Below are 23,614 nucleotides of genomic sequence, written 5' to 3'. Positions count from 1 at the left end.
CCCAGGGCGAAACGTCAATAAACCGCTTCATATGCGCGTCTACTTCACTGTATATATATATATATATATATATATATATATATATATATATATATATATATATATATATATATATATATTGGCACGCACTAGTTACGCTAGAAGTCGAGGAAGAAGAATTGTGCGTGGTAGCTGCTGCAGAAACGAACTGTAAACGGCCGTTCGCTTAGAACTGACTGACTGGCTTTTCCTCTCGTGACAAAATGGTGGAGGTGCGGGGTACGCATCCATCATATGCCTACGGGCCCTCAACCAGAAGCTACCGACGCCAGTACCTCGGGGACGACAGAAATCTATCGAAGCAGCCGTCGCCTCCAAGGTCTTCCACCGCAATACAGCCCCCTGGCAAGCTCCGTGAGGAAGATGTCAACAACTACGGCAAGCCAAACTGAGGGGATCCCAAATGCTGCCGTACCATGCATTCTCAACGCGCCTCGCACGCCTAACCCGTTCCATGGCGACGCCTTTGAGGACGTTGAAGACTGGTGAGACCATTTCGACCGGGTCGCCGCCTTTAACGACTGGGATGATCGCCGTAAGTTGAAGAACGTCTACTTTTCCCTTTTAGACGCGGCGAGAGTATGGTACGAGAACCACGAAGCCTCATTTACCAGCTGGCAGGAGTTTTACCGACTGCTTTGCGAAGCCTTCTGCACTCCCGAAAGAAAAGAAAGAGCCCAACAGGCACTGTCTTCGAGGTTCCAAATGCCAAACGAAACCGTCGCCATGTTCGTCGAAGACATAACGCGATTGTTCCGTCGAGCCGATCCACTAATGCCAGAAGACAAGAAGGTGCGTCTGTTAATGCGAGGCGTAAAGGAACAGCTTTTCGCGGGCCTCGTGCGCAATCCTCCTACAACAGTCTCTCAGTTCGTTCGTGAGGCAACAGTCATGGAACGTATGCTTCGGCAGCGGCTCTCGCAGTATGAACGCCAGAACACCATGACTGCTGCATGCTCTCTCGTACCTGCAAATGATGACAGGGAGTCCCTTACCGAACTAATACGACAAATTGTTCGAGATGAACTGCAGAAGTCCTATGCATCGGCTCCGGCACCTCCCAGCGCCGCGGTTCTTACGGATGTCATTCGGGAAGAAATCGGCAAAGTGGTTCATCCCTCGCCACCAACACGACCCGAACCTCCCACGTTCTCGTACGCGGATGCCCCTCGGGCTTGCGCGCCGTCGACGGGCCGTTTCGCAGCCGCCTGCTGGGATTTCTTGACGCTCCCCAAGTCCAATCCACCGCACGAATCCGCAAGCACCCTTTCATCCTGGTCCGCGCAAATCTACAGTATGGCGCGCCTCCGACAACAGTCCGTTGTGCTATCACTGTGCGGAGGCTGGTCACATGTATCGTGACTGCCAGTACCGACGGATTGGTCTGCGGGGATGCCATCCGGACGCCCGTTGCCTGTCTGGCTTTTCCTCTCGTGACAGTATATATATATATATATATATATATATATATATATGTATATATATATATAGTTTCTCACTATAACACCTAGAGGGTAATCTGGCGCCACCGTCTATGGGAGTTTCTAAGGGGGCACCGTGCCGTCATGGGAATGATGGTATATGTGTCTGCGAGGCTCGCGTTGGTTGGTGTTGTAAGAGGCTTCGTCTAAAACGTGGATATGGCTACGCAAATAACGCGTTCTCAAAGTAAAATCTTCATAAAATGTTTCCAGTCACGCATATTACATCTTTACTCACCCCAATGCATGACCAAGTGAAGAAAAGCAAGAACAGGTGACCAACCGTTTCAAAGCGAGCGCGAACCTTGTCGTCTGTCCTCCAACTTTAGCGGCCCGCTGATACTTCTTACGTAACATGTAGTCGTACACACAATAGGGTCTTTTAGCGGTGCTATGGAAAGTACGGTATACGGTATGGTAAGTGCGTAATACCGTACCTGTTGAGGACTGCGCATGCGCGAACTTTACCGTACGGAATGACTTTCCGTACGGCATATTAGACGGTAAGGAGTAGGAAAGGCTCGGCTGGCACCGTCTGTCGCGAGCCGAGCTGTACCAAGCCAAAACAGGGAGAAGCTGATGTCGGCCACAGAGTCCACGCCGTGCATGGCTACGTCGCGCGTGCTTTTTTTTTACCATGATAATACCAAGGCAAGAAGTTACTTTAAATTACCTTCGGCGGAGCGACGAAGTGGCAACAAGTAAACAGTGGCATAAAAAAAAAAAACAGGTAGGTGGCGTCATCTAGTGATGCAGAGTTTACTTAGAGGGGACGTAGAGTTTTTATTGCAGTAACTAACTATATTCTACTTATCTTATGATGTAAAGTGTCAGCAGTGGTGCAATTTACAAGAAACAAACGCTTTTTTTATGTATTGATCAGATAAGAACACCTATGTAATAAAAGGTTTCACGTGTTGCAGGACGAAGTGTCACAAGATGTCGCTACCGGTCTTGTGACTGGTGTCTATGTTTGCTGTAGCCGGGCATTTCTGTAAAGAATAATGCGTCTATGGAGAAGCTAAAGCTTTCTTTTATTCGTCAAAATGAATATTTCGTGCTCAGCGCATAGTTATTGCGCCTAGTTATTGTATTCTGCAAAGCCCCAATGTTAGACGCTATGATCATTATCACATTACCGTACTCATCGAGCGGCACACGCAGCTAAAATGTCTTCGGTCATCGCGGTAAGGTAGTACGGAACGGTAATACCGTACCGTATACCGCACTTACCGTACCGTAATAGGGCACTGCTAAAAGTCTCTAATAACAAGTTCTCATAGTTAAACAAAACATGTTTTCGCGTAATAATAAAGCTAAAATAGCTTTTCACTTGCTGTTCTAGTAGAACATGAATCATTGTGACAGACGGAACGGTACCTGCCAAGCGCGTCTTCAAGGTGTCCTGTCTCTACGAGAACGATGCCAATCCGAATCCACAATATACCGGCATTCCCATGCATACCACAGCGCAGCAGCGCCAGATTTCCCTCTAGATAATGTAGTGAGAAACTCTCTCTCTCTCTCTCTCTTTATATATATATATATATATATATATATCTATATATATATATATATATATATAGATATATATATATATATGAAATACATTATGAAATGAAATACAACATTACATAAATACATACACAGATGAAACACAATAATTCTGAAGATGGCATCACCACTCACTGTTCGCGCTGCCATTGTCTAAGAACGCCATCTCCTTTCGTGAGATGGCCAGGGATGGCTTACTTTGCATGGCCATACTTCACGTGTCATGCTAGGCGATTCAACAACGATGAGCGTTCGATCGTCCCTGTGTGTGAAGAATACTTTTGTTTTTCTAAACAGGCGGATACATCCGCATGCGCAGCAATGCAGGGCTAAGGGTCAAACAATAAAATCTTCCTTACCTCAGTGAGGAAGCCTTCATTGCGGGGAGGCCACTTTATGTCACTCTGAAAGCTTCCTTACTGAGGGGCCTTCGGTGAAGGCTTCCTTGGTGCTTCCTCAGCTTAAGGTAGCTCCGAAGCTGCCTTCGTGCGCCCTTACGCTTCTCCTGGCTCTGAACGAGCGCTTCACCACAACACTTAGCCACGTGACGTTTCTTTGTAAATGCGTGCTGTCATCCACCTGCGGAGAAGCGCGAGCACGGTGCGTCTTGCCAGGCATTTTCGTCTCAGTCACGCGTGCGGCATGAAAGCGTTCCTAGGTGTTGCTAGGCGTTGCACGACGCCGGCGTGCCAGCGTTGCTGGAGCACATCAAGTTTTGCACTGCAATATGGTACTTTTTTTACGTTTAGTGAACAAAACTGGGAAGAAACACCCATGCATCTCTATATTAGCTCTTCAATTTAAAATTGTGTGGCGATACAAAATTTTTTTATTGGATAATGGCGTTCGCGTAAAGCTTTTAAAAGATCAGCTCGAACCCAGGCATGCGAAAACCGCTATTTAAGTGAGGATGGGCGAAGGGAGTTTCAGAGTACGCTTGCTTCCTCCATCAGTCCTTCGCTGGAAGGAGGCCTCACGTAAGGTTAGGAAGCGCTCGAGAGAAAGGAACGTTTCATTGTTTGGGCCCAAGAAACCTAAAAAAGGAAGAAAGGCTAAGAAAGGAAAGGAAGGTCTTCCCACACAGGCGTGGTCGAACGCGCATCATCTTTGAATTGGCTAGCATGCCACGTCCTCGAGGTCCGGTATGGGAGAACGCAGGGAAGGAATTTCGCTTGCGGAGGCTAGATGGGGCAAGTGGAGAGTGTATCTCGCTTGGCAGTGGCACTGCCTCCTGAAATCATGGGTTTGTGGCACCGAAAAATTTTTACCTCGGCTATTAAAGTGCCAATGTGATTTTTTTTTATTTGCGGCAGAACGCTTCCTAGAGGACACGTAACGACCTCGAGCGTATAACCAAAATCTGCTATGTGGCCAGGTGTGGGGCTCTTTAACATACATGACATGACTCGTCACACTGCCAAATTTCAGGGGGGGGGGGGGCGCTATATGTGCATTCGGGTGGCTGCCCAGTGCGACGTACTGCACCGTCAAACTCATATTTTCTACCAATTGAAAAGCTGCTGGTTGAAGCGGCATTGATCGCAAACGAAGTAAAATTTTCTTAGGAACATACATGTGGCCATCTAAGCCAGCATCAATTCTAAAATAAAGCCAGCTTTCTATATGTCAGGAAAATCTGGCAACAAGTCGTTTCGCTGCAGTAAGGCATTCCCCTTGAAGTGACGGCTTATCCTATACGAAAGTTTGCTGGTGTAACGGTCCAATAAATGTATAATAGGTACCGTGCCGGATGCACCACAAGAGTAGCATTTTGTCCATTCACTTTTGATCAAGTACTTCTCTCTCGCATCCGCTGCCGATGCCGGCAGTCATGTAAGCCGGCGACACTTCTGCTGCAGAGCACGTCCGATCTCAAGGGCAGCGACGCCAAGCAGCCTGCAGAGTCGGAAGAGGCTCGCAGCACGGGCTCCGTCAAGGGCCACGTCTACTGGAGCTACATGCGTGCTGGGGCGGGTCCGCTACTGATGCCTCTACTCTTCGTTAGCAGCGTACTTGCGCAAGCCATCTTCAACGGCAGCGACTTCTGGCTTACTTACTGGTACGTCGAGCTTCACTTGTCATCACGCTTTCGTAATATTGGAGAATAGCAACGATATTTCGGCGCTCTGTATGACTTTTCCCATTTCTTTTTTCAGTTTCGTTTGAACATTTTTGTGACACAATGCGTGAGATTCACGTCGCAAGGTACAAAAGACAACGCTGCGGTTGACCACAAATCAGTCGCTTTCCCTCGTTTTTTGTATCGTAAATGCCGTTCGTTGTTTTACGGAAAGCATCTCCCTAACTTTGCACAGAGCTGCCCATAAGAGACACGGACACAAGAAAGAACGATAGGACACACAAGACGCAAGCTTACAACAATTTTGTTTCTGGAAGAACGTGCTTCCTTTATACAGTTCCTACAACAAGCGCATGTATCGAGAAATATCTTTACACATTTGTCCATCCACTCAAAAAACTTCACTATTTTGCTGACAGTGCAACTGACGTCTCACTGATGCACCTACCTCCTAATTTATAAATATTATGTGTTTCCATTATCAGGCAAATTCTTTCACTTTTGCTTGAAGCTGTTATTGTGCACTGGTTGAACGTGGGTTTGCATCTGTAATCTCGGCAGTGAGTGGCTAAACAGCCACCTGTCTTATTTTTCACTATACTCACGTGCTGACGGAGCCTGTTATTAGTACACCGGCCTTATTTTCGTACATGACAGTGGTATGCGGTAGACTGTGCCTTCATTGCACGTCATATAAGTAGTGCTATGTTGCATGTTGCCCAAATATATTTCCCGGTTTCTTGTTGCGGCCATTTTGCATAAGTTTGCGCTTATCGGGAGCAAAGAACAACGCTTTTACGTCAACACATTGGGCTATCTTATTTAAGTTGTGTGATACCATATGTATATACCGCATTACCGTAAACTTTCCTTTTTCTTTGTGGGCTGGGAGGGTTTTCGCCTACAGAAATCAACATGTCTCTGGTGCCCTGCCTCTTTACACACTTACGGCATGCCAACAGGACCAAACCGATAGCTTAGTGAAAGCATCTCCACTTGCAGGACCAGCCAGTCTGAGGGCGCCGCAAGGGCTTCCGCCATGCTGATCAATGCAACTGAGGCCGCACTTGAGGTTGACAACGGCACTGCTGCAATGGCGACGGCAGTCAGCTTGCTGAACAGCACAGAGCAAGTGGCGCTTCTGTTGTCCGGCTGGACAGAATGGTGGTCCTCCCTGGACACCGTGACGTACAACGTAGTGGTGTACGCTATCATCATCGGCGGCCTCATCCTCTCGTCAATGGTCCGCACTGTGGCCTTCTTCGTCATGTGCATGCGGGCATCGGTGAATCTGCACAACCGCATGTTCCGTTGCATAATCCGCGCGCCGATACTTTTCTTCGACACGAACCCAATCGGTGAGCTCGCTGGCCAATCACTTCTTCCTAAATTGAATTTCGCGCTTTACGTGCCAGAACCACTACTTGATTGTGACGCACACCATAGGATTAATTTTGACCAACAAGGGGATCTTCAACCTGTTCCCGATACACGGGACCCGGGTGTTCTTGCATATCGCCCCCGTCAAAGTAAGACAGCCGCGGCCAGGACTCGATCCCGCAACCTTGTGCTTAGCAGCCGAGCACCCTAGCCGCCTAACCACCACGGCGGGTCATTACTTCCTGACCTCTTTCTCGCCACTCCTTCACGGCATTACGTAACATTGTCACCACTACGCTCAAAACGTACAGGTATTCTCGCTCAAATTATTCCAAGCGCAACCTATTTTAGTCCAAGCGCGAGTCAATCTATTCCTGGCGCCACACATTTAAATCTAGCGCCAAATATTTTAATCTACCCACCACGTATTTCATTCCTAAGGCCTGTCAATTCAAGGTAAAGATGCATTTGCGCTGGTGTTCTGGGAAGTTAGAAATGCTGGTAAAATGTTATAATTTTGAACCATCTAAACACAACTGAAGAGACTTCTTGAGAAGTTTTGTCATGTAAACAACAAAAATGCCTTTTCCACGTGATATTTCAACGAAATAATCCACTGTTATGGACATTATATTGTCGCGGGAAGAAAGCAGGCCCACGAGTGTAAAATAACGTATATTTACAAATGGTGTATGTGGCGTTCAGGCAACTGCCAGACTTCGTCTTCCTCTAGTGTAATTCAACTTCTTCCTTCACTTCACCGTAACATCACCCTCCCGGCGGGGTAGCTCCGTACTGGTGCAAGTTATACAGCCTCACTCAATGGGGGGACATAGGGCTTGAGCCTGGTGACGTGAACAACATCGCTGGTTACGTTGGGAGGCACTGAAGGCTGACCGACTGGGGCGATCTCGTATGTCACGTCGGAACGTTGGCGTAAGATCTGGCACCGAGCAGAATAACGGGAAAGTAGTTTTTCCCACAAGCCGACGCGGCGTGAAGGCGTCCAGAGGGAACCAGGAGAAAAATGGTGGTCTCGGTGCCGAAGGTCGTAGCGTCGCTTTGGAGAAGCCTGTGAGACTTTGAGGCGATGACGGGCGACATCTCGGGCCTGGGTGGCTAAGTCAATAGCATCGCGAGCGTAACCAGTGCTGGGTGATTGTACTGCGGAAGGTAGCAACGTGTCAAAGGGCAAGGTGGGGTCGCAGCCATACAAAAGGTAAAATGGTGAAAATCCGGCAGTGTCGTGACGGGACGAGTTGTATGCGAAAGTGATGTATGGTAAAGCGACGTCCCAGTCACAGTGATCGTCGGAAACGTACACAGCGAGCATTTCAGTGAGTGTGCGGTTGAGTCGCTCGGTGAGGCCGTTCGTTTGAGGGCGGTACGCGGTAGCAATCTGGTGTTCTGTACAACAGGAGAGGAGCAGATAATCGACGACCTTCGATAGACAGTAGCGGTCGCGATCCGTCAGCAACTGGCGAGGGGCGCCGTGGTGCAGAATGACGTCTTTTAGTAAGAAGTTGGCGACATCTGCAGCGCAGCTAGTTGGGAGCGCTCGTGCGATGGCATATCTCGTGGCATAATCGGTTGCTACAGCAATCCATGTGTTTCCTTTGACGGAAATCGGAAAGGGGCCAAGGACGTCGAGGCCCACACGGAAGAAGGGCTCTGTAGGTATATCAATTGGTTGAAGCAAACCAGCGAGATACATAGCAGGCGTCTTCCGGCGCTGATACAGGTCGCAAGAAGCGACATAGCGATGCACAGAGCGATAAATGCCGGGCCAGAAGAAGCGGCGCCGCAGGCGGTCGTAAGTAGGAGTGATGCCCAGATGTCCAGCAGTAGGGGCGTCGTGAAGTTGCTGGAGCACGACGAGTAGAAGGTGCTTGGGGACGACTAGGAGGAGCTCCGGGCCGTCAGGACGAACGATGCGATGGTATAAAGTACCATCGTGCAAGGTGAACATTCGAATGGACGGGTCATTGGGCGAGGAGCTTAGGTGTTCCATAAGTGTTCGAAGAACAGCACCCTTGCGCTGCTCGTCGCCAACATGGAGGAAGCCGGAGAGGGATAGAACACTCATGTCCGAGTCTCCATCGGTATCGTCCGGTTGATCCACGGGATTGCGGGACAGGCAGTCAGCGTCTTTATGCTGGCACCCTGACTTATACATAATAGGAAATGTATATTCTTGTACACGCAATGCCCAACGTGCAAGTGGTCCAGTTGGGTCCTTCAAAGAGGAGAGCCAGCAGAGGGCGTGATGATCGGTTACGACGCAGAAGCTCCGACCGAAAAGGTACGGTCGAAATTTCGCAACCGCCCATACGAGCGCTAAACATTCTCTTTCAGTAATGGAGTAATTTCTCTCGGGCATGGAAAGAAGGCGGCTAGCGTAAGCCATGACACGGTCTTGGCCCTTATTTTGTTATAGCGCAAGCTTGACACGGACAACAGAAGGCACATCTGACACACACAGCACTGCTTTCAAGAACATATTTATTTCTCGTTCTCGTCGCTATATATACACCCTCGACCCGTCATACAGCGCATGTAAAATTTTTGGAAAAATAAACAAAAAATATAAACTGGGAACCATACGTAGGCAGTTTCTTGACTCACATATTTACAGACACGTACGCGTTCAACGCGAACGAAGATAATTCAGCTCTTTTGAAGATAAAGAAATGGAAGGTTTACTAGCGCATGCCTCGCCGAATGTTGATATGTGTCTGGCTTCTATTATCTAGCGCGTCATTTCACACCTTCTTCTACTCATGACAGTCATCATGAGTAGAAGCAGGTGTGAAATGGCCGCCTATGAATGGGGCTGGCGTCACCGGTGTTGATGCGATGCGTGACAACAGATGTCTGGCCAAGTGGATGGTCGTCCAAATCAAAGATGTCCCGATAAGATGACAGGAGGTGACGAAGAGCTGCTGTTTGCTCGGAAGGAAGGTAAGGGGCGATCATCTTAGAAACATTGTCCGCAGGCGTCGAGTACGAAGGAGTGGGTGACAAAGGTCCATTGGTACTTAGGAAGGATTCAGAGGTCAAAGAAGAAACCTCAAACTTTTCCAAAGGAGTGATATATGTTATGGCGATACCGTGTGGCAGCACATGTGACGAAAATCCAAAATTGAGGATGGGCACGCGAGCTCAGCTTTCGCGGATCCAGATTAAGGTGCTCGGTAGGGCAACATCACGCGACAAAACCACGTCAGTAAGCGGCGACACGACGTATTCGCCATCAGGTACGGGAGGACAGGGCGTCAGGAGGACATTTGTAGCCGCTTGTGGAGACAGCCTTGCAAATTCAGCAGAACATAAGCGGTGTGAAGCACAAGTGGTTGTATAAGCAGGCAGCGGCAGATCCAACTGTACAACACCTGCGGAGCAATCAATTTGGGCAGAGTGTTTCGAAAGGAAGTCGAGGCCGATAATTAGGTCGTGTGGACAGTGTTCAAGGACGAGAAATAGAACAGCGGTATAATGGCGCCCAATGGTCACACATGCTGTGCACATTCCAAGGACCGGTGACGTACTGCCATCGGCGACTCGCACAGTGCACGTTACGGTGGGTGTCAGAACGTTTTTGAGTCTTCGGCGAAGAGCAGCGCTCATAACTGCAAGCTGCGCTCCTGTATCAACGAGAGATCTAACAGGAACGCCATGTCCAGTAGGTTTCCACATGTAGGCAGGGTCAACAGGATTTGTGGGCCGGGTCGGAGTTTCAGCTTCACCTCCGGGAGCTGTACCGCCTAGTTTCGCGAAGCGAAGCGACCGGTTTCAGGAGGGGACCAAGAGCGGTGAACAAGAGGCGAACGGGACTGAACAATTAAAACAGATGGGTTTAATATCCGCTGTGCGCCAGTCAGCTGGGTTGCGACGGAGTGGCAGAAAGCTTTGCGTCTGGGAGCGAGCGGTCGGAGAAATTTGGTAGGTGTTTGTATGGCGGACCGAGCAGAGATGGAATGCCCAAACTTGCTATTTCCTCCCGAACGACCGCTTGTATAAGGGAGATAGCGGGTATGTTTCTCGACAGTCTGAACAAAGTGGAGCCGGTGTCATGGCCTCAAGCTCACGGCGAACGATGCGCGTTATTTCTTCCGGTCCTGTGGGCTGAACGAACCGCGGGGTCTTCGCAAGATGATGTCGCAGCTGTATTGGCCAATCGGTCGAAAGATTGAGCGACACGGCGGCCCTTCGCTTGTTCGAAGCGCCGGCACTCTTTTATAATTGTATCCACAGTGGCACAATCCTTACACATCAGGAGATTGAAGGCATCATCTGCAATACCTTTCAATATATGACCAATCTTGTCTGCCTCGGTCATGTTGTCATCAGCCTTGCGACAGAGGGCCAGCACATCCTGTTTGTACACGACATAGGATTCTGTGGACAGTCTGAGCGCGGCACGCAAGTTTTTTTTTTGCTGCCAGCTGATGACCGACAGGTCTGCCAAACAGGTCTCGCATTTTTTCTTTGCAGACATCCCAGCTCGTTAGGTCAGCTTCATGTGTGTCTTACCGATGCTTCGCAGTTCCCCTCAGATAAAATATCACGTTTGCTAGCATCATTGTTGGGTCCCACATGTTGTCGCACACTCGCTCGTACATCGTAAGCCAGTCCTCGACGTCGGCGTTGTCCGTGCCAGAAAATGTCCCCGGGTCCCGCGGATGATTGAGGATGACCGTTGGCACAGGCTACCGAGGCGTTGTCGCTTGTGTCGGTTGATTTGCCCTTGTGGCGGCAGGTAGATGACGTCCGCTGCGAAGTTCCGTGGTTGTACCCCGCACCTTCCACCAAAATGTTGCGGGAAGAAAGCTAGCTCATGAGTGTAAAATAACTTATATTTACAAACGGTGTATAAGGCGTTCAGGCAACTGCCAGACTTCGTCTTCCTCTAGTCCAGTTCAACTTCTTCCTTCACTTCACCGTAACAATATAATCGCCATAAACAGGTGATGAAAAACGCAGCTATTTGATGACTTTGCTAACATGCATTGAAACAAAAGAGCGTCCAGCAACAAATCGTTAATTTCTAAAGCTGATAAAAACAGGCTGAAAAGAGCGTCAAGTGACATGTCCTCATTTTGTTTTATACAAGCCCCGCTGACATGGGTATTAGATGGACGAGCTTCGAACAGTCTCTGCCAATATAAACACGTAGCGCATCTAAGATCACGTGGAAGACCACGTCAGGGGATCTCACGTAGTATTCGCCAGCATATTCCTGATCCCCAAGCATATTGACAGGGATATCAAATGATCGGGGGCTTTAAAGGAGCTCTGTGAGAGTACTCACAAATGGCACATCAGAAAAAGTGGAAAAGGATCTCACGTGACATTGCGTAACTTTCGGAAGCCCAACTGTGATTCACAAACACAGTGAGCGGGATGTCCAACGAAACGGAAGAGCAAACCTATGCGATCTTGCACTTGTAGCGATCGTCAAACCACGTAGGAGACGCTCTCACATGACTTCACGCATATTTCGCTGACCCCTGCGCTATTCCCAACCATACTGACATGGATATCAAACGATCGTGATTCGAACAAAGCCTGCGATGGTACGCACTTCGCGTACTTCCGACCAACTGGGAAGGAGTAGCGTGACATCAGATAACTTTAGCCAGGCCATGGGTAATTACTAACAATGATGACAGGGACAGTTAACGAACGGGAACCTCAAAGCTATGCGACCACACCCATGTAGCAAATGTCAGATCACATGGGAAAGTGCGTCACGTGACCTCACGTATCTTTCACTCGGCCATGCGTTGTTCCCATACATACATTCGTGGACATTGACACGTGTACTTATCTTTATCGGGAGACCACGTTTCGCCGCCTAACAAATGTTATCGCACAGCGCGGGACGTGCCTGTATGTATCCGAAGTTTCTGGAAAGTTATCGATGCTTCTATTCGCTGTCTGTTGTCGCCGAACCTTGTGATATCTGATGTCATCGCCTGACGCGAATGGTGTAGAACTTTGTGGAAGGCACATGGGCCCGAACAATTAGTCTGCAACATTCGACGACTGCTGTATAAAAGCCGACGCGCTTGACCCGCTGATCAGACTTTCGACGATCACCGACTGTGTTCGCCGCTTTCGTTGTGCTTTAAGTGTAGCCTGTTTTGTGGGCACAGGTTAGCCCAATAAAAGCTAGTTTTGCCTTTCACAGTATTCCTACTGTCTTATTTGACGTCACGGCCACGTGACAATATCAAACGAACGCTTTTCGATGGTGCCCACTTCGCGCACGTCGAACCACGAGGAAAAGGTTGTCGCGTCACTTTCCGTAACTTTCGCCGCGCTCATGGGTCATACATAACCATACTCACATAGATATCAAATGAATCGTAAGTGCAATACTTATGCGATAATACCCACGTAGCAAGGGTCGAATCACGTGGGAACGGGCGTCACGTGACCTCGCGTATCTTTTGCTAGCACATGCCTGATTATTATCAAACCAACGGGCTTCGAAGACGTTCTGTAATGGTACGTACGTAGAGCCAGTCGGGCCACTTCATAGAGATTGTTACGCGAAAATACGTAACTTACGCCAGGCTCATGAGTTATTCCCAACGCTACGGACATGGGCACCAAACGAAAGGTCTTCGATGACGCTCTGTGAAGGCAACAACGCAGGACATATCAGATCAGGTGGTAAGGGGTGTCACGTGAGCTAGCGTAACTTTAATAATAATAATATTTGGGGTTTTACGTGCCAAAACCACTTTCTGATTATGAGGCACGCCGTAGTGGAGGACTCCGGAAATTTTGACCACCTGGGGTTCTTTAACGTGCACCTAAATCTAAGCACGCGGGTGTTTTCGCATTTCGCCCCCATCGAAATGCGGCCGCCGTGGCCGGGATTCGATTCCGCGACCTCGTGCTCAGCAGCCCAACACCATAGCCACTGAGCAACCACGGCGGGTTAGCGTAACTTTCAAAAGCCCATATGTGATTCACAACGACACTTAAATGGGTGTCAAAAGAACGAGAATCGCAAACGCTATGCGACGGTACGCACGTAGGCAATGTCAAATTTGATTGGAAAGCCTGTCAAGTGACATTGCGCATCTCTCGCTAGCCTCATGGCTCATTCCCTAACCATACTGAAATGGTTATCAAACCAACGGGCTCGAAGAAGCTCTGTGATGGTACGCAGGTTGCGTACTTCAGACCGCGCGAAAAAGGATCACGTAACATCACGTAACCTTCGAAAGCCGATAGGTAATTTGCAACCATTCCGACATGGATATTGTCATGTAGTAGTGACAATTCACTCGATGATTGGAGGTCATGGGATACTCCCGTGAGGTCACATGAAAATCCTCACTTGGTCAGACGTGCTCTTCGTGGGAACCATCCCAGAGCGTATTCAAAGCATGATATAGTTACGCGAATGAAGGATTGATACTGGAGACAATTTACAAAGTATATTTGCAAGGGATAACAGCAGCGCTGGCCAGTTCAGCCGACAGCTCGAGAGCCAGAGAGCGTTCGTCGTCTTCGTCGGGGCGCCTGCATGCATCAGCCACAAGAAACACTCAATATGCATTTATTATTATTCCCGGCGGCAAAAGCACCGCTTGGGGAGGCTAAATATCGGTGATAACAGGACAGTAATATGGCTTGAGGTGTGCGACATGCACAGCGTCAGTGGAATTCGGGGCAGATGAGGCACTGGCGCTTACTGGGGCGATTTCGTAGGTAATTGGAGTCACGGCCCGAAGCACCCGATATGGGCATGTGCACCGAAACACGAGTTTTTCTGACAGGCCAATGTGACGAGTCGGGGACCATAGGAGTACCAGAGATCCAGGCGAAAAGTGGACGTCTCTGTGTTGACGATCGTACAAGCGCCGTTGCTTCTTTTGAGAGGTTAGGAGGTGAGCGCGGGCAATCTTGCGTGCTTGGACTGCCCTGGTGATGGCATCAAGTGCATACTCGCCTATCACTGCTGCAGTGGATGGAAGCGATGCGCCCAGTGGCAATATGGTTTCTCGGTCGAACAGCAGAAAGAACGGGGAATAACCGGCAGTGTCATGACGCGATGAATTATATCCAAAGTGACATAGGGTAGGGCAAGGTCCCAATCAGTATGGTCGGACGAGACGTACTTTGTAAGCATGTCTGTTAGGATGCGATTCAGACGCTCAGTGAGACCATTAGTCTGTAGATGACAAGATGTAGTCAGCTTGTGCTTGGCAGAGCAGTACTGCTGGATGTCGGCGATGACTTGAGAAACAAATGTCCGACCACGGTCTGCGAGCAGTTAGTGTGGAGAACCATGCTGCATAAGCACGTCACGTAAAAGAAAATCGGCGGCACCTGTGGCGCAGCTTGGTGGAAGCGCTCTGGTGATGGCGTAACGCGTGGCGAAGTCTTTAACGAAGCGTCGAAAGTAGGAGCAGAGACCTACAAAACTTCGGACGTCTTTGACAGACTCAAGTACAGAAAAAGACGTGACAGCACGAATTTTTCCGTGTCTGGTTGAATACCGGAAGCGTCGACGAGGAGGTCCGGTACTGTAATCTGCCGATGACCGAAGTGACACTTCGAGGTATTTAGTTGGAGGCCAGCCTCGCGCAATATTTCAAGAACAGCTGATAAGCGCTCAAGGTGTGTCTCAAATGTAGACGAAAATACGAGAACGTCGTCTAGGTAACAGAGGCATGTTGACCATTTGAACCCTTGAAGCAGAGTCCATCATACGTTCGAACGTGGCTGGGGCGTTGCATACACCGAATGACGCGACTTTGAATTGATATAGAACATCAGGAGTGAGGAACGTGGTCTTCTCTTGGTCTTTTGCATCTACAGAAATCTGCCAATAACCAGACCACAGCTCTACTGATGAAAAGTAGTTGACACCGTGGATACAATCGAGTGCGTTGTCAATGCGAGGCAATGGGTAGATGTGTTTCTTGGTAATGCGGTTTAAATGACAATAATCTACGCAGAAACGCCATGTGCCATCTTTCTTTTTAACAAGCACCACGGGCGATGCCCAAGGGCTCGACTAAGGTTGAATAATGCCTTTGGGAAGCATCTTGTTCACTTCATCTTGATTAACCTTACGCTCTGAAGCCGTAACTCGATATGGCCGGCGATGAATAAGACTGGCATCACCAGTATTTGTGCGATGCTTAACAATTGAAGTCTGGCCCGATTGGCGATTGCTGGGGTCAAAGATGTCGTGGTAGAAAACCAAAAGGCGACATAGCTGCTGCTTGTTCAGGCAATAGGCCTGAAGCAATCATGGGACGAAATGTTGCGTCAGGGCAAATAACATCCTATGGACATGGTGAAGAATCTGAGCAGACGTCTACGGAAAACGTAGTGACGTGGCCATCTCCGATAGAACGGAGCGTTGCAACCGATATGCCTTTGGGTAGAACTTCCTTTGTTACGCCAAAATTGACGACGGGGAGGCATGTCCGGTTATCGGCGACGGTGATGACGGAGTGGGGCAAAGTGGTATTGCGCATCAAAAAGACATCAGGAACAGGTGTAGCGACGCAATAACCATCGGGCACAGTGAAAGATGATAGCAAATCGACGAAAGTCAAGGCTTCAGGCGCCAGGTGGATGAAGGTGGTCGTACTAAAGTTGTTCGGCAGTTCGGCACGAATATGCGCGAGTAGAGAAAGTTAGAGGCAAATGGTAGCGGCAGAACAGTCGATCAAAGCTGAATGCACCGTAAGAAAATCGAGTCTGAGGATTAGGTCATGGGGACAATTGGTCAGCACTGTAAAAAGAACAGGAACGTGGCGGTCGGCGATACTTATACGCGAAGTACACATGCCGGTGACGTTAACAGTGCTGCCATCGGTCACGCGTACGGCTAAAGTAGTAGCAGGCGTGAGAACCTTCCTCAGTCGACGACGGAGATTACAACTCATTATTCACACCTGGGCTCCAGTACCTATTAACGCCGTCAAAGGGACACCGTCGACATGGACATCATGTAAGTTCTGGTTCGTTGGAAGCGTCAATGAAGGATATCGACTCGACGAAGATAATGCAGCAATATAAATGCGATTATGGTTGGAAAGCACCCAGGGGCCTGCGAAAGTTATGTGAGATCACGTCATACCCTTCGCCACGTGGTCTGGGGTTCACTATGTGGGTATCACCGCATAATTTCTTCGATTCCCGTTCGTTTGATATTCATGGCTGAATAGTTGGAAATTACCTATGGACTTGTCAAAGTTACATGATTTTGCGTGACTCTACTACATGTCTGAAGTACACGACGTGCGTATCATTGCATAATTTCGTCGAAGCCTGCTGTTTTGATATACATGTCGGTATGGTTGGGAATGATTCATCAGCCTGGCGAAAGTTACGTAAGGTCACGTGACACCCTTTCCCAACTGACTTGACATTTAGAACGTGCGTACGGTCGCATAGCTTCTGCAACTGTCGTTGGTTTCATACCCATGTCGGTGTGTTTGTCAATACCATGTGGGCTTTCCAGAGCTACGCTAGGTCACGTAACACCCTTTAGCAGTTGGTCTAACGTTTCTTGCGTGAATGCCATCACAGAGCTTCTTCGATGGCCGTTCGTTTGGTATTCATGTCAGTATGGCTGGAAATTACCGATGAGCTTAGCGAAAGTTGCGTAATGTCACGGGCCACCTTTTTCCTCGTGGTTTGACGTGCGCGAAGGGCGTACTATCGCAGAGCTTGTCGGAAGATTGCTCCTTTGGTATCCATGTAACTATGGTTGGCATAGCATCACGCATGGGCTAGCGAAAAGATACGCGAGGTCACGCGACACCCTTTACAATGTGATTTGACGTTCGCTATGTGTGTGCCATCGCACAGATTCTGCGATTGCCATTCGTTTGATGTGCGTGTTGGCATGGTTGCTAATTACCCATGGGCTGGCTAAAGTTTCGTGATGTTACGTGACTCTTTTTCACGTGGCCTGAAGTGCGCGACGTCCGTACTATCGCAGAGCTTCTTCGAAGCCCATTGGTTTGACATCCCTGTTAATATGTTTCCTCATGACCAACGAGCCTGGCAACATACGTAATGTATCGTGACACCCTTTCCTATCTGGTTTGACGTTCCCTACGTGCGTGCTGTTACACAGCTTTTGCAAGTCTCGTTTGTTGGATGCCCATGTCCGTGTGTTTGTGAACCACCTGTGGGATTTCGAAAGTTACACAAGGTCACGTGACAGCCTTTACCACCTGTCTGACGTGTCTTACGTGGCTGCCACCACAGAGCTTCTTGGATATCATGGATATCCATTACATGGTTATCATGGATATCATGGATATCCATTACATGGATATCAAACCGTTGGTTTGATATCCATGTAAGTATTGTTCCAAATCCCGTATGACCTATGGAAAGATACCTAAGGTCACGTGACACCCTGTCCAACGTGATTTGACGTTCGCTACGTGGGTACCATCACACAGCTTTTGCGGTTCCCATGCGTTTGATATCCATGTCGTCGTGGTTGTTTTTTACCCTTGGGCTGGCTAAATTTACGCGATACCACTTGACCATTTTCCACTTGGTCTGAAGTACGCGAAGTGCGTACCTTCGCAGACCTTGTTCAAATCCCGATCGTATGATATCCATGTCAGTATGGTTGGGAATCACGCATGGGTCAGCGAAATATACGTAAAGTCACGTGACAGCGTCTCCTATGTGGTTTGACGCTTGCTACGCGTGTAACATGGCATAGATTTTGGGATTCCCTTTCGTTTTACACCCATCTCACTGTGTTTGTGAATCGCATGTGGGCTTCCGAAAGTTGCGCAAGGTCATGTGACATACTTTACCACTTTGTCTGATGCGACTATTTGTGATTGGGACGTCTGTGTCTGATTATGTGATTTATTTATTTTAAGTGTCGCTACGGTGGAGCAATTGCCGGCAGCAACTTCAAAGCTAATCCCACCAGTAGCCTACAACAACTCAACTCAACTCAACTCAACTCGCCCTTCGTTGGTACTGTCATAGAGCTCCTTCAAAGCCCGATTGTTTGATAACCATGTCAATATGGTTGGGGATCAAGAATAAGCTAGCGAATATTACGTGAAATCCCGTGACGGGATATTCTACGTGATCTTAGATGCGCTACGTGGTTATATTCGCAGAGACTGTTCTAAGCTTGTTCATTTGATATCCATGTCAACAGGGCTTGCAGAAAACAAAATGATGAGATGTCACTTGACGCTCTTTTCTACCTATTTTTATAGCATTAGAAATTAATGGTTTGTTGCTGGATGCCTCCTTTGTTTCAGTGCATGTCAACAAAGCCATCCAATAGCTGCGTTTTTCATGACCTGTTGATGGCAATTATATAATGCCCATAGCAGTACATTGTTTCTATGATATATCACGTTGAAAAGGCATTCTTTTTGTCACATGACAACGCTCTACAGGAAGTCTCTTCGGTTATGCTTGGATGACGCAAAATTATAGAATTTTGTCGTTGTTCTGAACTTCGTAAAGCGCTTCTGCAAATGCATATTTGCTTTGGATTAAATTGACTGGCATGAAGTTTAAAATAGCTGGTGCTTGAGTTAATTTGAGCGGGAAAACCGATCGTTGCAGTGAGTAGAAGGAAGTCATAAATATCGTGGTTAATTAAAGGGAGAGTAAACCATACACTTCTTGTCTAGCGTCAGCCTCTAAGTGACACCAACGTAGGGCAAGATTGTTTTTTTTTAAGTTATGAGATTTTAAGTGCTAAAACCATTATCGGATTATGAGGCATGCGGTAGTCGGGGATTCCAGAAATTTCGACAACCTTGAACCTAAATTTATGTTCACGGTGGCCTCCCTTGTGCAGTATTCGGCCGCTACCTCCCTCATGACTCCTAGAATTAACCCATGCCCATCAATCCCCAGCAGCTGTATAGCACCTGATCAAGGCGGCGGTCAGACCTGTAGCGCAGCAGAGGCGGATAAGAATCTCTTTACCCAAACAGGCCGCCAATTGAAACTGGCCCTAGCGACATCGAACACCGGCTCTCTCGAGTGAGGCTAGCTGAGCAGGACACTTTGAGGAACTATCGGGCATTGTTTTGGATGTCATTCGCCTTAGTGAGGCTAGAAGAACTATTGAGGCTTATACAGTACAGACTAATGGCCACGTCCTCTGCCATAGAGAACTCCCAGATAACAAGAAATACACGGTAGGATTCCTATTACATCAGCACATCGCGGGCAACATTGACGAAATCTACAACATTAATGAGAGGGTAGCAGTAGCCGTAAATAAACTTCATAAGGGTATAGGTTAAAGAAAAATGGGCATTGGCGGGACATGTAATGAGGAGCGAAGATAACTGATGGTCATTAAATGTTATGGACTGGATTCCAAGGGAAGCGAGTCGTAGCAGAAGGCGGCAGAAAGTTAGGTGGGTGGATGAGATTAAGAAGTTTGCAGGGACAACATGGCCACTATTAGCACATGACCGGGGTAGTTGGAAAAGTATGGAGAGGCCTTTGCCTTGCAGTGGGCGTAACCAGGCTGATGATGATGGTGATCATGATAGATAAAAGGTGGCACAAGCCTACGCTCGAACCTCCAGTCGTGATGATGATGAAGTAGATCAGTTTTATCAAGAAGTGGAATTAGGCATGAGAAAAGCGCCAACTCAGTTTACGTAGTCATGGGTGACTTCAATGTAAAATTGGGGGAAAAGCAGGCTGGTGAACAAGCAATGGGCGGCTACGGTGTTGGCTCGGAAACAATAGAGGAGAGATGTTGGGAGATTTCGCGGAAAGGAACAAGCTGCGGAAAATGAACACCAAATGAGCAACAGAAAGCGGACATGGAAAAGCCCTAATGGTGAAACAAGAAATGAAATTGAGTTCATACTTTATGCTGATGCCACCTTAGTGAAGGATGTAGAAGTGATAGGTAGGATAAAGTGCAGTGATCATAGGTTAGTGATGGCTAGGATTCACCTCAATTTGATGAGAGAAAGAGTAAAATTAGTCAAGAAGAAACAGGCAAACCTAGAGGCAGTAAGGGTAAAAGCAGACAAATTTAAGCTGGTACTGGCAAACAAATATGCAGCCTTAAAACAGAGAAATGAAGATGACATGGAGATAATGCATGAAACCGTCACTAGGCTGGCTACAGAAGGAGCAATTGAAGTGGGAGGTAACACACCAAAGCAACCACTCGGGAAACTCTCCCAAGGTACGAATAACCTAATAAAGAAACCACAAACGAATCTGTTCAGCTCAAAGGATCAAAGTGAATACACGGAATTGTCAAAGCCAAGATGCACGCACTGAAAGATAAGCAGGGTAATATGATCAGCGATTTCGAAGATATTGTCACGTAGTGGTGACGTTGAAGAACACAGTAGCAAATACTGTGAAATACAAAATTAACTTTTATTGGGCGAACCTGTGCCCACAGAAACAGGCTGCAATTATAGCACAAAGATAGCGGCGAACGCAGTCGGCGATCGTCGAAAATCTGATCAGCGGGTCAAGTTCGTCGGCTTTTATAGATCGGTCGTCGAATGTTCCAGATTAACCGCTGGGACCCGCGTGTCTTCCACAAAGTTCTACACTATTCGCGTCCGCAATATTGCAATCAGATTACACAAGTTGCGGTGAAAGACAGTGGACAGAACCATCGATAACATTCCAGAAACTTCTTTTACATGCAGGCGCGTCTTGCGCTGCGCGATAACATTTGTTAGGCGGCGAAACGTGGTCGCCCGATAACGTTAAGTACATGTGTCAATATAGTAAAACCAGCGAAAAAATTTTATACTGACCTGTACGTCGCCTGAGCAGCCAAGATGCCTTCAGTGGAAGTCGTAAGGAACACAATACAGAGGCTCCTTCTATTCATTGCGATGAAGTTAGAGGCGCCTTAGAAGACATGAAACGAGGAAAACCGGCAGGAGAAGATGAAATAACACTCGATTTATATAACATGAAAGAGACATTACGCTTTAAAACCTTGCGGCCCTTTATACGAAATGTCTCACGACTTCTAGGGTCCCAGAGAACTAGAAGAATGCCAACATTATACTAATACACAAAAAGAGAGACGTTAAAGAATTAAAAAATAATAGGCATATTAGCTTACGTCCAGTATTGTATAAAATATTCACCAATATAACTTCTAATAGACTAAGGGCAATACTTCAGTCATCCAAGGGAACAGGCTGGTTTCTTAAAGGGATACTGTACAATGGCTCACATTCATCTAATCAATCCGGTAATCAAGAAATCGGCAGAGTACAATCAGCCTTTCTAAATGGATTCTAAGAATACGAAAATGTATTTATTCAGTAGAGATGCCAGCAGACATAGAGGTATTACCTAATCAAGGAGTACAGGAGGCTTACGTAAATATCGTGGAAAAAATCTGCAAAGATTACACAGCTACCTTAATTCTCTACAAGAAAAATAAAAAGATACATATTGATGCGTGTATTCTATCCAGACTACGACGACGATGATGGGAACACTAACGGACTCCGTCTAGTATGTCAGTGAGATTGGGAGATGACGGAGAAGACGTGTCTCTGCTCGTGGTTTTTGAACAGATTGTCCTATTGTTCTTGAAGAAAGTCTCCCTGCGTTCTGTCCGCGTTGTACCGCGACACTAGTGGAGGTGCTGGGTACTGACCGCGTCTGATGCGTCGGAGTCCTTCTGGGAGTCGTTCATCTAGCCCGGACGCATTGTCACCACTTACGACACCCATGCATCGCTTTAGTCGTCGACTGCTAGGCCTTGCGCCTGAGTTTTCCGCTCTTCAACCACCTCTCTCCAGGAGCTGCACACATATTGAAATGACCGAAACCAGTCCACCACAAGCACCCCAAAGCAGCCGGTTTCCCAGCCCACAACAGGTAACCGTTCTGCATCTGCTGGTTCCCGATCGCTATCACGGTGCTGCCTTCGAATACATTGATGACTGGCTTGACAAGTATGAACGCGTTGCACAGCTTAATCAGTGGACTGAGCAGCAAAACCTCTCCCACATCTATTTAGCCCTTGACGACAGTGGCCATACTTGGTTCGAGAACCGCAAAGGTAGCCTCACGCGCTGGCATGACTTTCGGCAGATGATCACGGATACTTTTGCGAGTGCCGACCGACGCGACCGTGCCCAGCAAATTATGGAGCCACGGAAGGGGCTGATGGAGCTATGGATGGAACAACCTAATGAGTCGGTCACAATGTTCGCCGAGGACATGGCCCGCCTCTTTCGTAGAGCCGACCCAAACATGACCGAAGATAGGAAGTTGCGCTACCTCATGCGAGGTGTAAAAGAGCAGTTGTTCGCGGGGCTTGTGCGCAATCCGCCAGCCACCGTCGCTGACTTTATCAAAGAGGCTACGGCTATTGAGCGGGCCCTTCATTAACGATGCAGGCAATACGATCGACTGTCCACCAGCACTAAAAGCAATGCCACCGCAGTGACTGCCGAGTATCAGAACTCCTTGCGTGAGTTGGTCAGAGAGCTCATCAGAAAGGAAATTTGAAAGATTCTGACACCGACACTAGATATACCTGTAGCGTCAATCGCCGAAACGGTGCGTGACAAAATCCGGCAATCGTTCCCGGCAACCGATCTTCAAGACCACCAGTGACCCCTGAGTTACGCCGCCGTTGTCCGATGTCCACCACCGCTTGCAACCACGCCGCCGTACCACCACCCTCCGACAGCCGCTCAAGAGGAGGCTTCGAAGCGCTCAGCCGTTACGCCGCTTCAGTCACATCGCCAGCCGTCGTTCGCCGCGTCTTGGTCACCACCGCAAAACGACACTACGGGACGGCCGCACTTTGGGAGAACCGACGTATGGCATACTGTTGACAGGCGCCCACTCTGTTTTCACTGCGGAGGCGCCGGCCATATTTCGCATCATTGCTGGCATCGTGACACATCATTTCGACCTCTTCGTCCGTGGTCCTATGGTCGACGTGCAGATGACGACGCCATGCTACGCTGCGACGACGCTACTTTTCAGGGACATCCAATAGCGCACCCGAGTGACGAATCCGTGCCCAATGATCGGTCTGAGTTCGGCCGTCGGTCGCGCT

General features: G+C 48.2%; 1 protein-coding gene across 2 annotated transcripts in view; it reads left to right on the top strand.

Annotated features, from left to right (window-relative positions):
* Positions 1-23,614, top strand: part of LOC142573242 (ATP-binding cassette subfamily C member 4-like) — a 495,730-nt gene that overhangs the window by 300,877 nt on the left and 171,239 nt on the right. For both annotated transcript variants that reach the window (XM_075682847.1, XM_075682846.1), the window contains 2 exons: positions 4,934-5,133; positions 6,157-6,512. In XM_075682847.1, coding sequence (XP_075538962.1) covers positions 4,934-5,133; positions 6,157-6,512 — 556 coding nt within the window. The remainder of the gene's footprint in view (positions 1-4,933; positions 5,134-6,156; positions 6,513-23,614) is intronic.

The sequence above is a fragment of the Dermacentor variabilis genome, chromosome 2, assembly GCF_050947875.1.
Source record: "Dermacentor variabilis isolate Ectoservices chromosome 2, ASM5094787v1, whole genome shotgun sequence".
NCBI lineage: Eukaryota > Metazoa > Arthropoda > Arachnida > Ixodida > Ixodidae > Dermacentor > Dermacentor variabilis.
The sequence above is the reverse complement of the archived record's forward strand: the minus strand, read 5'-3'. Positions and strand labels throughout refer to the sequence as shown.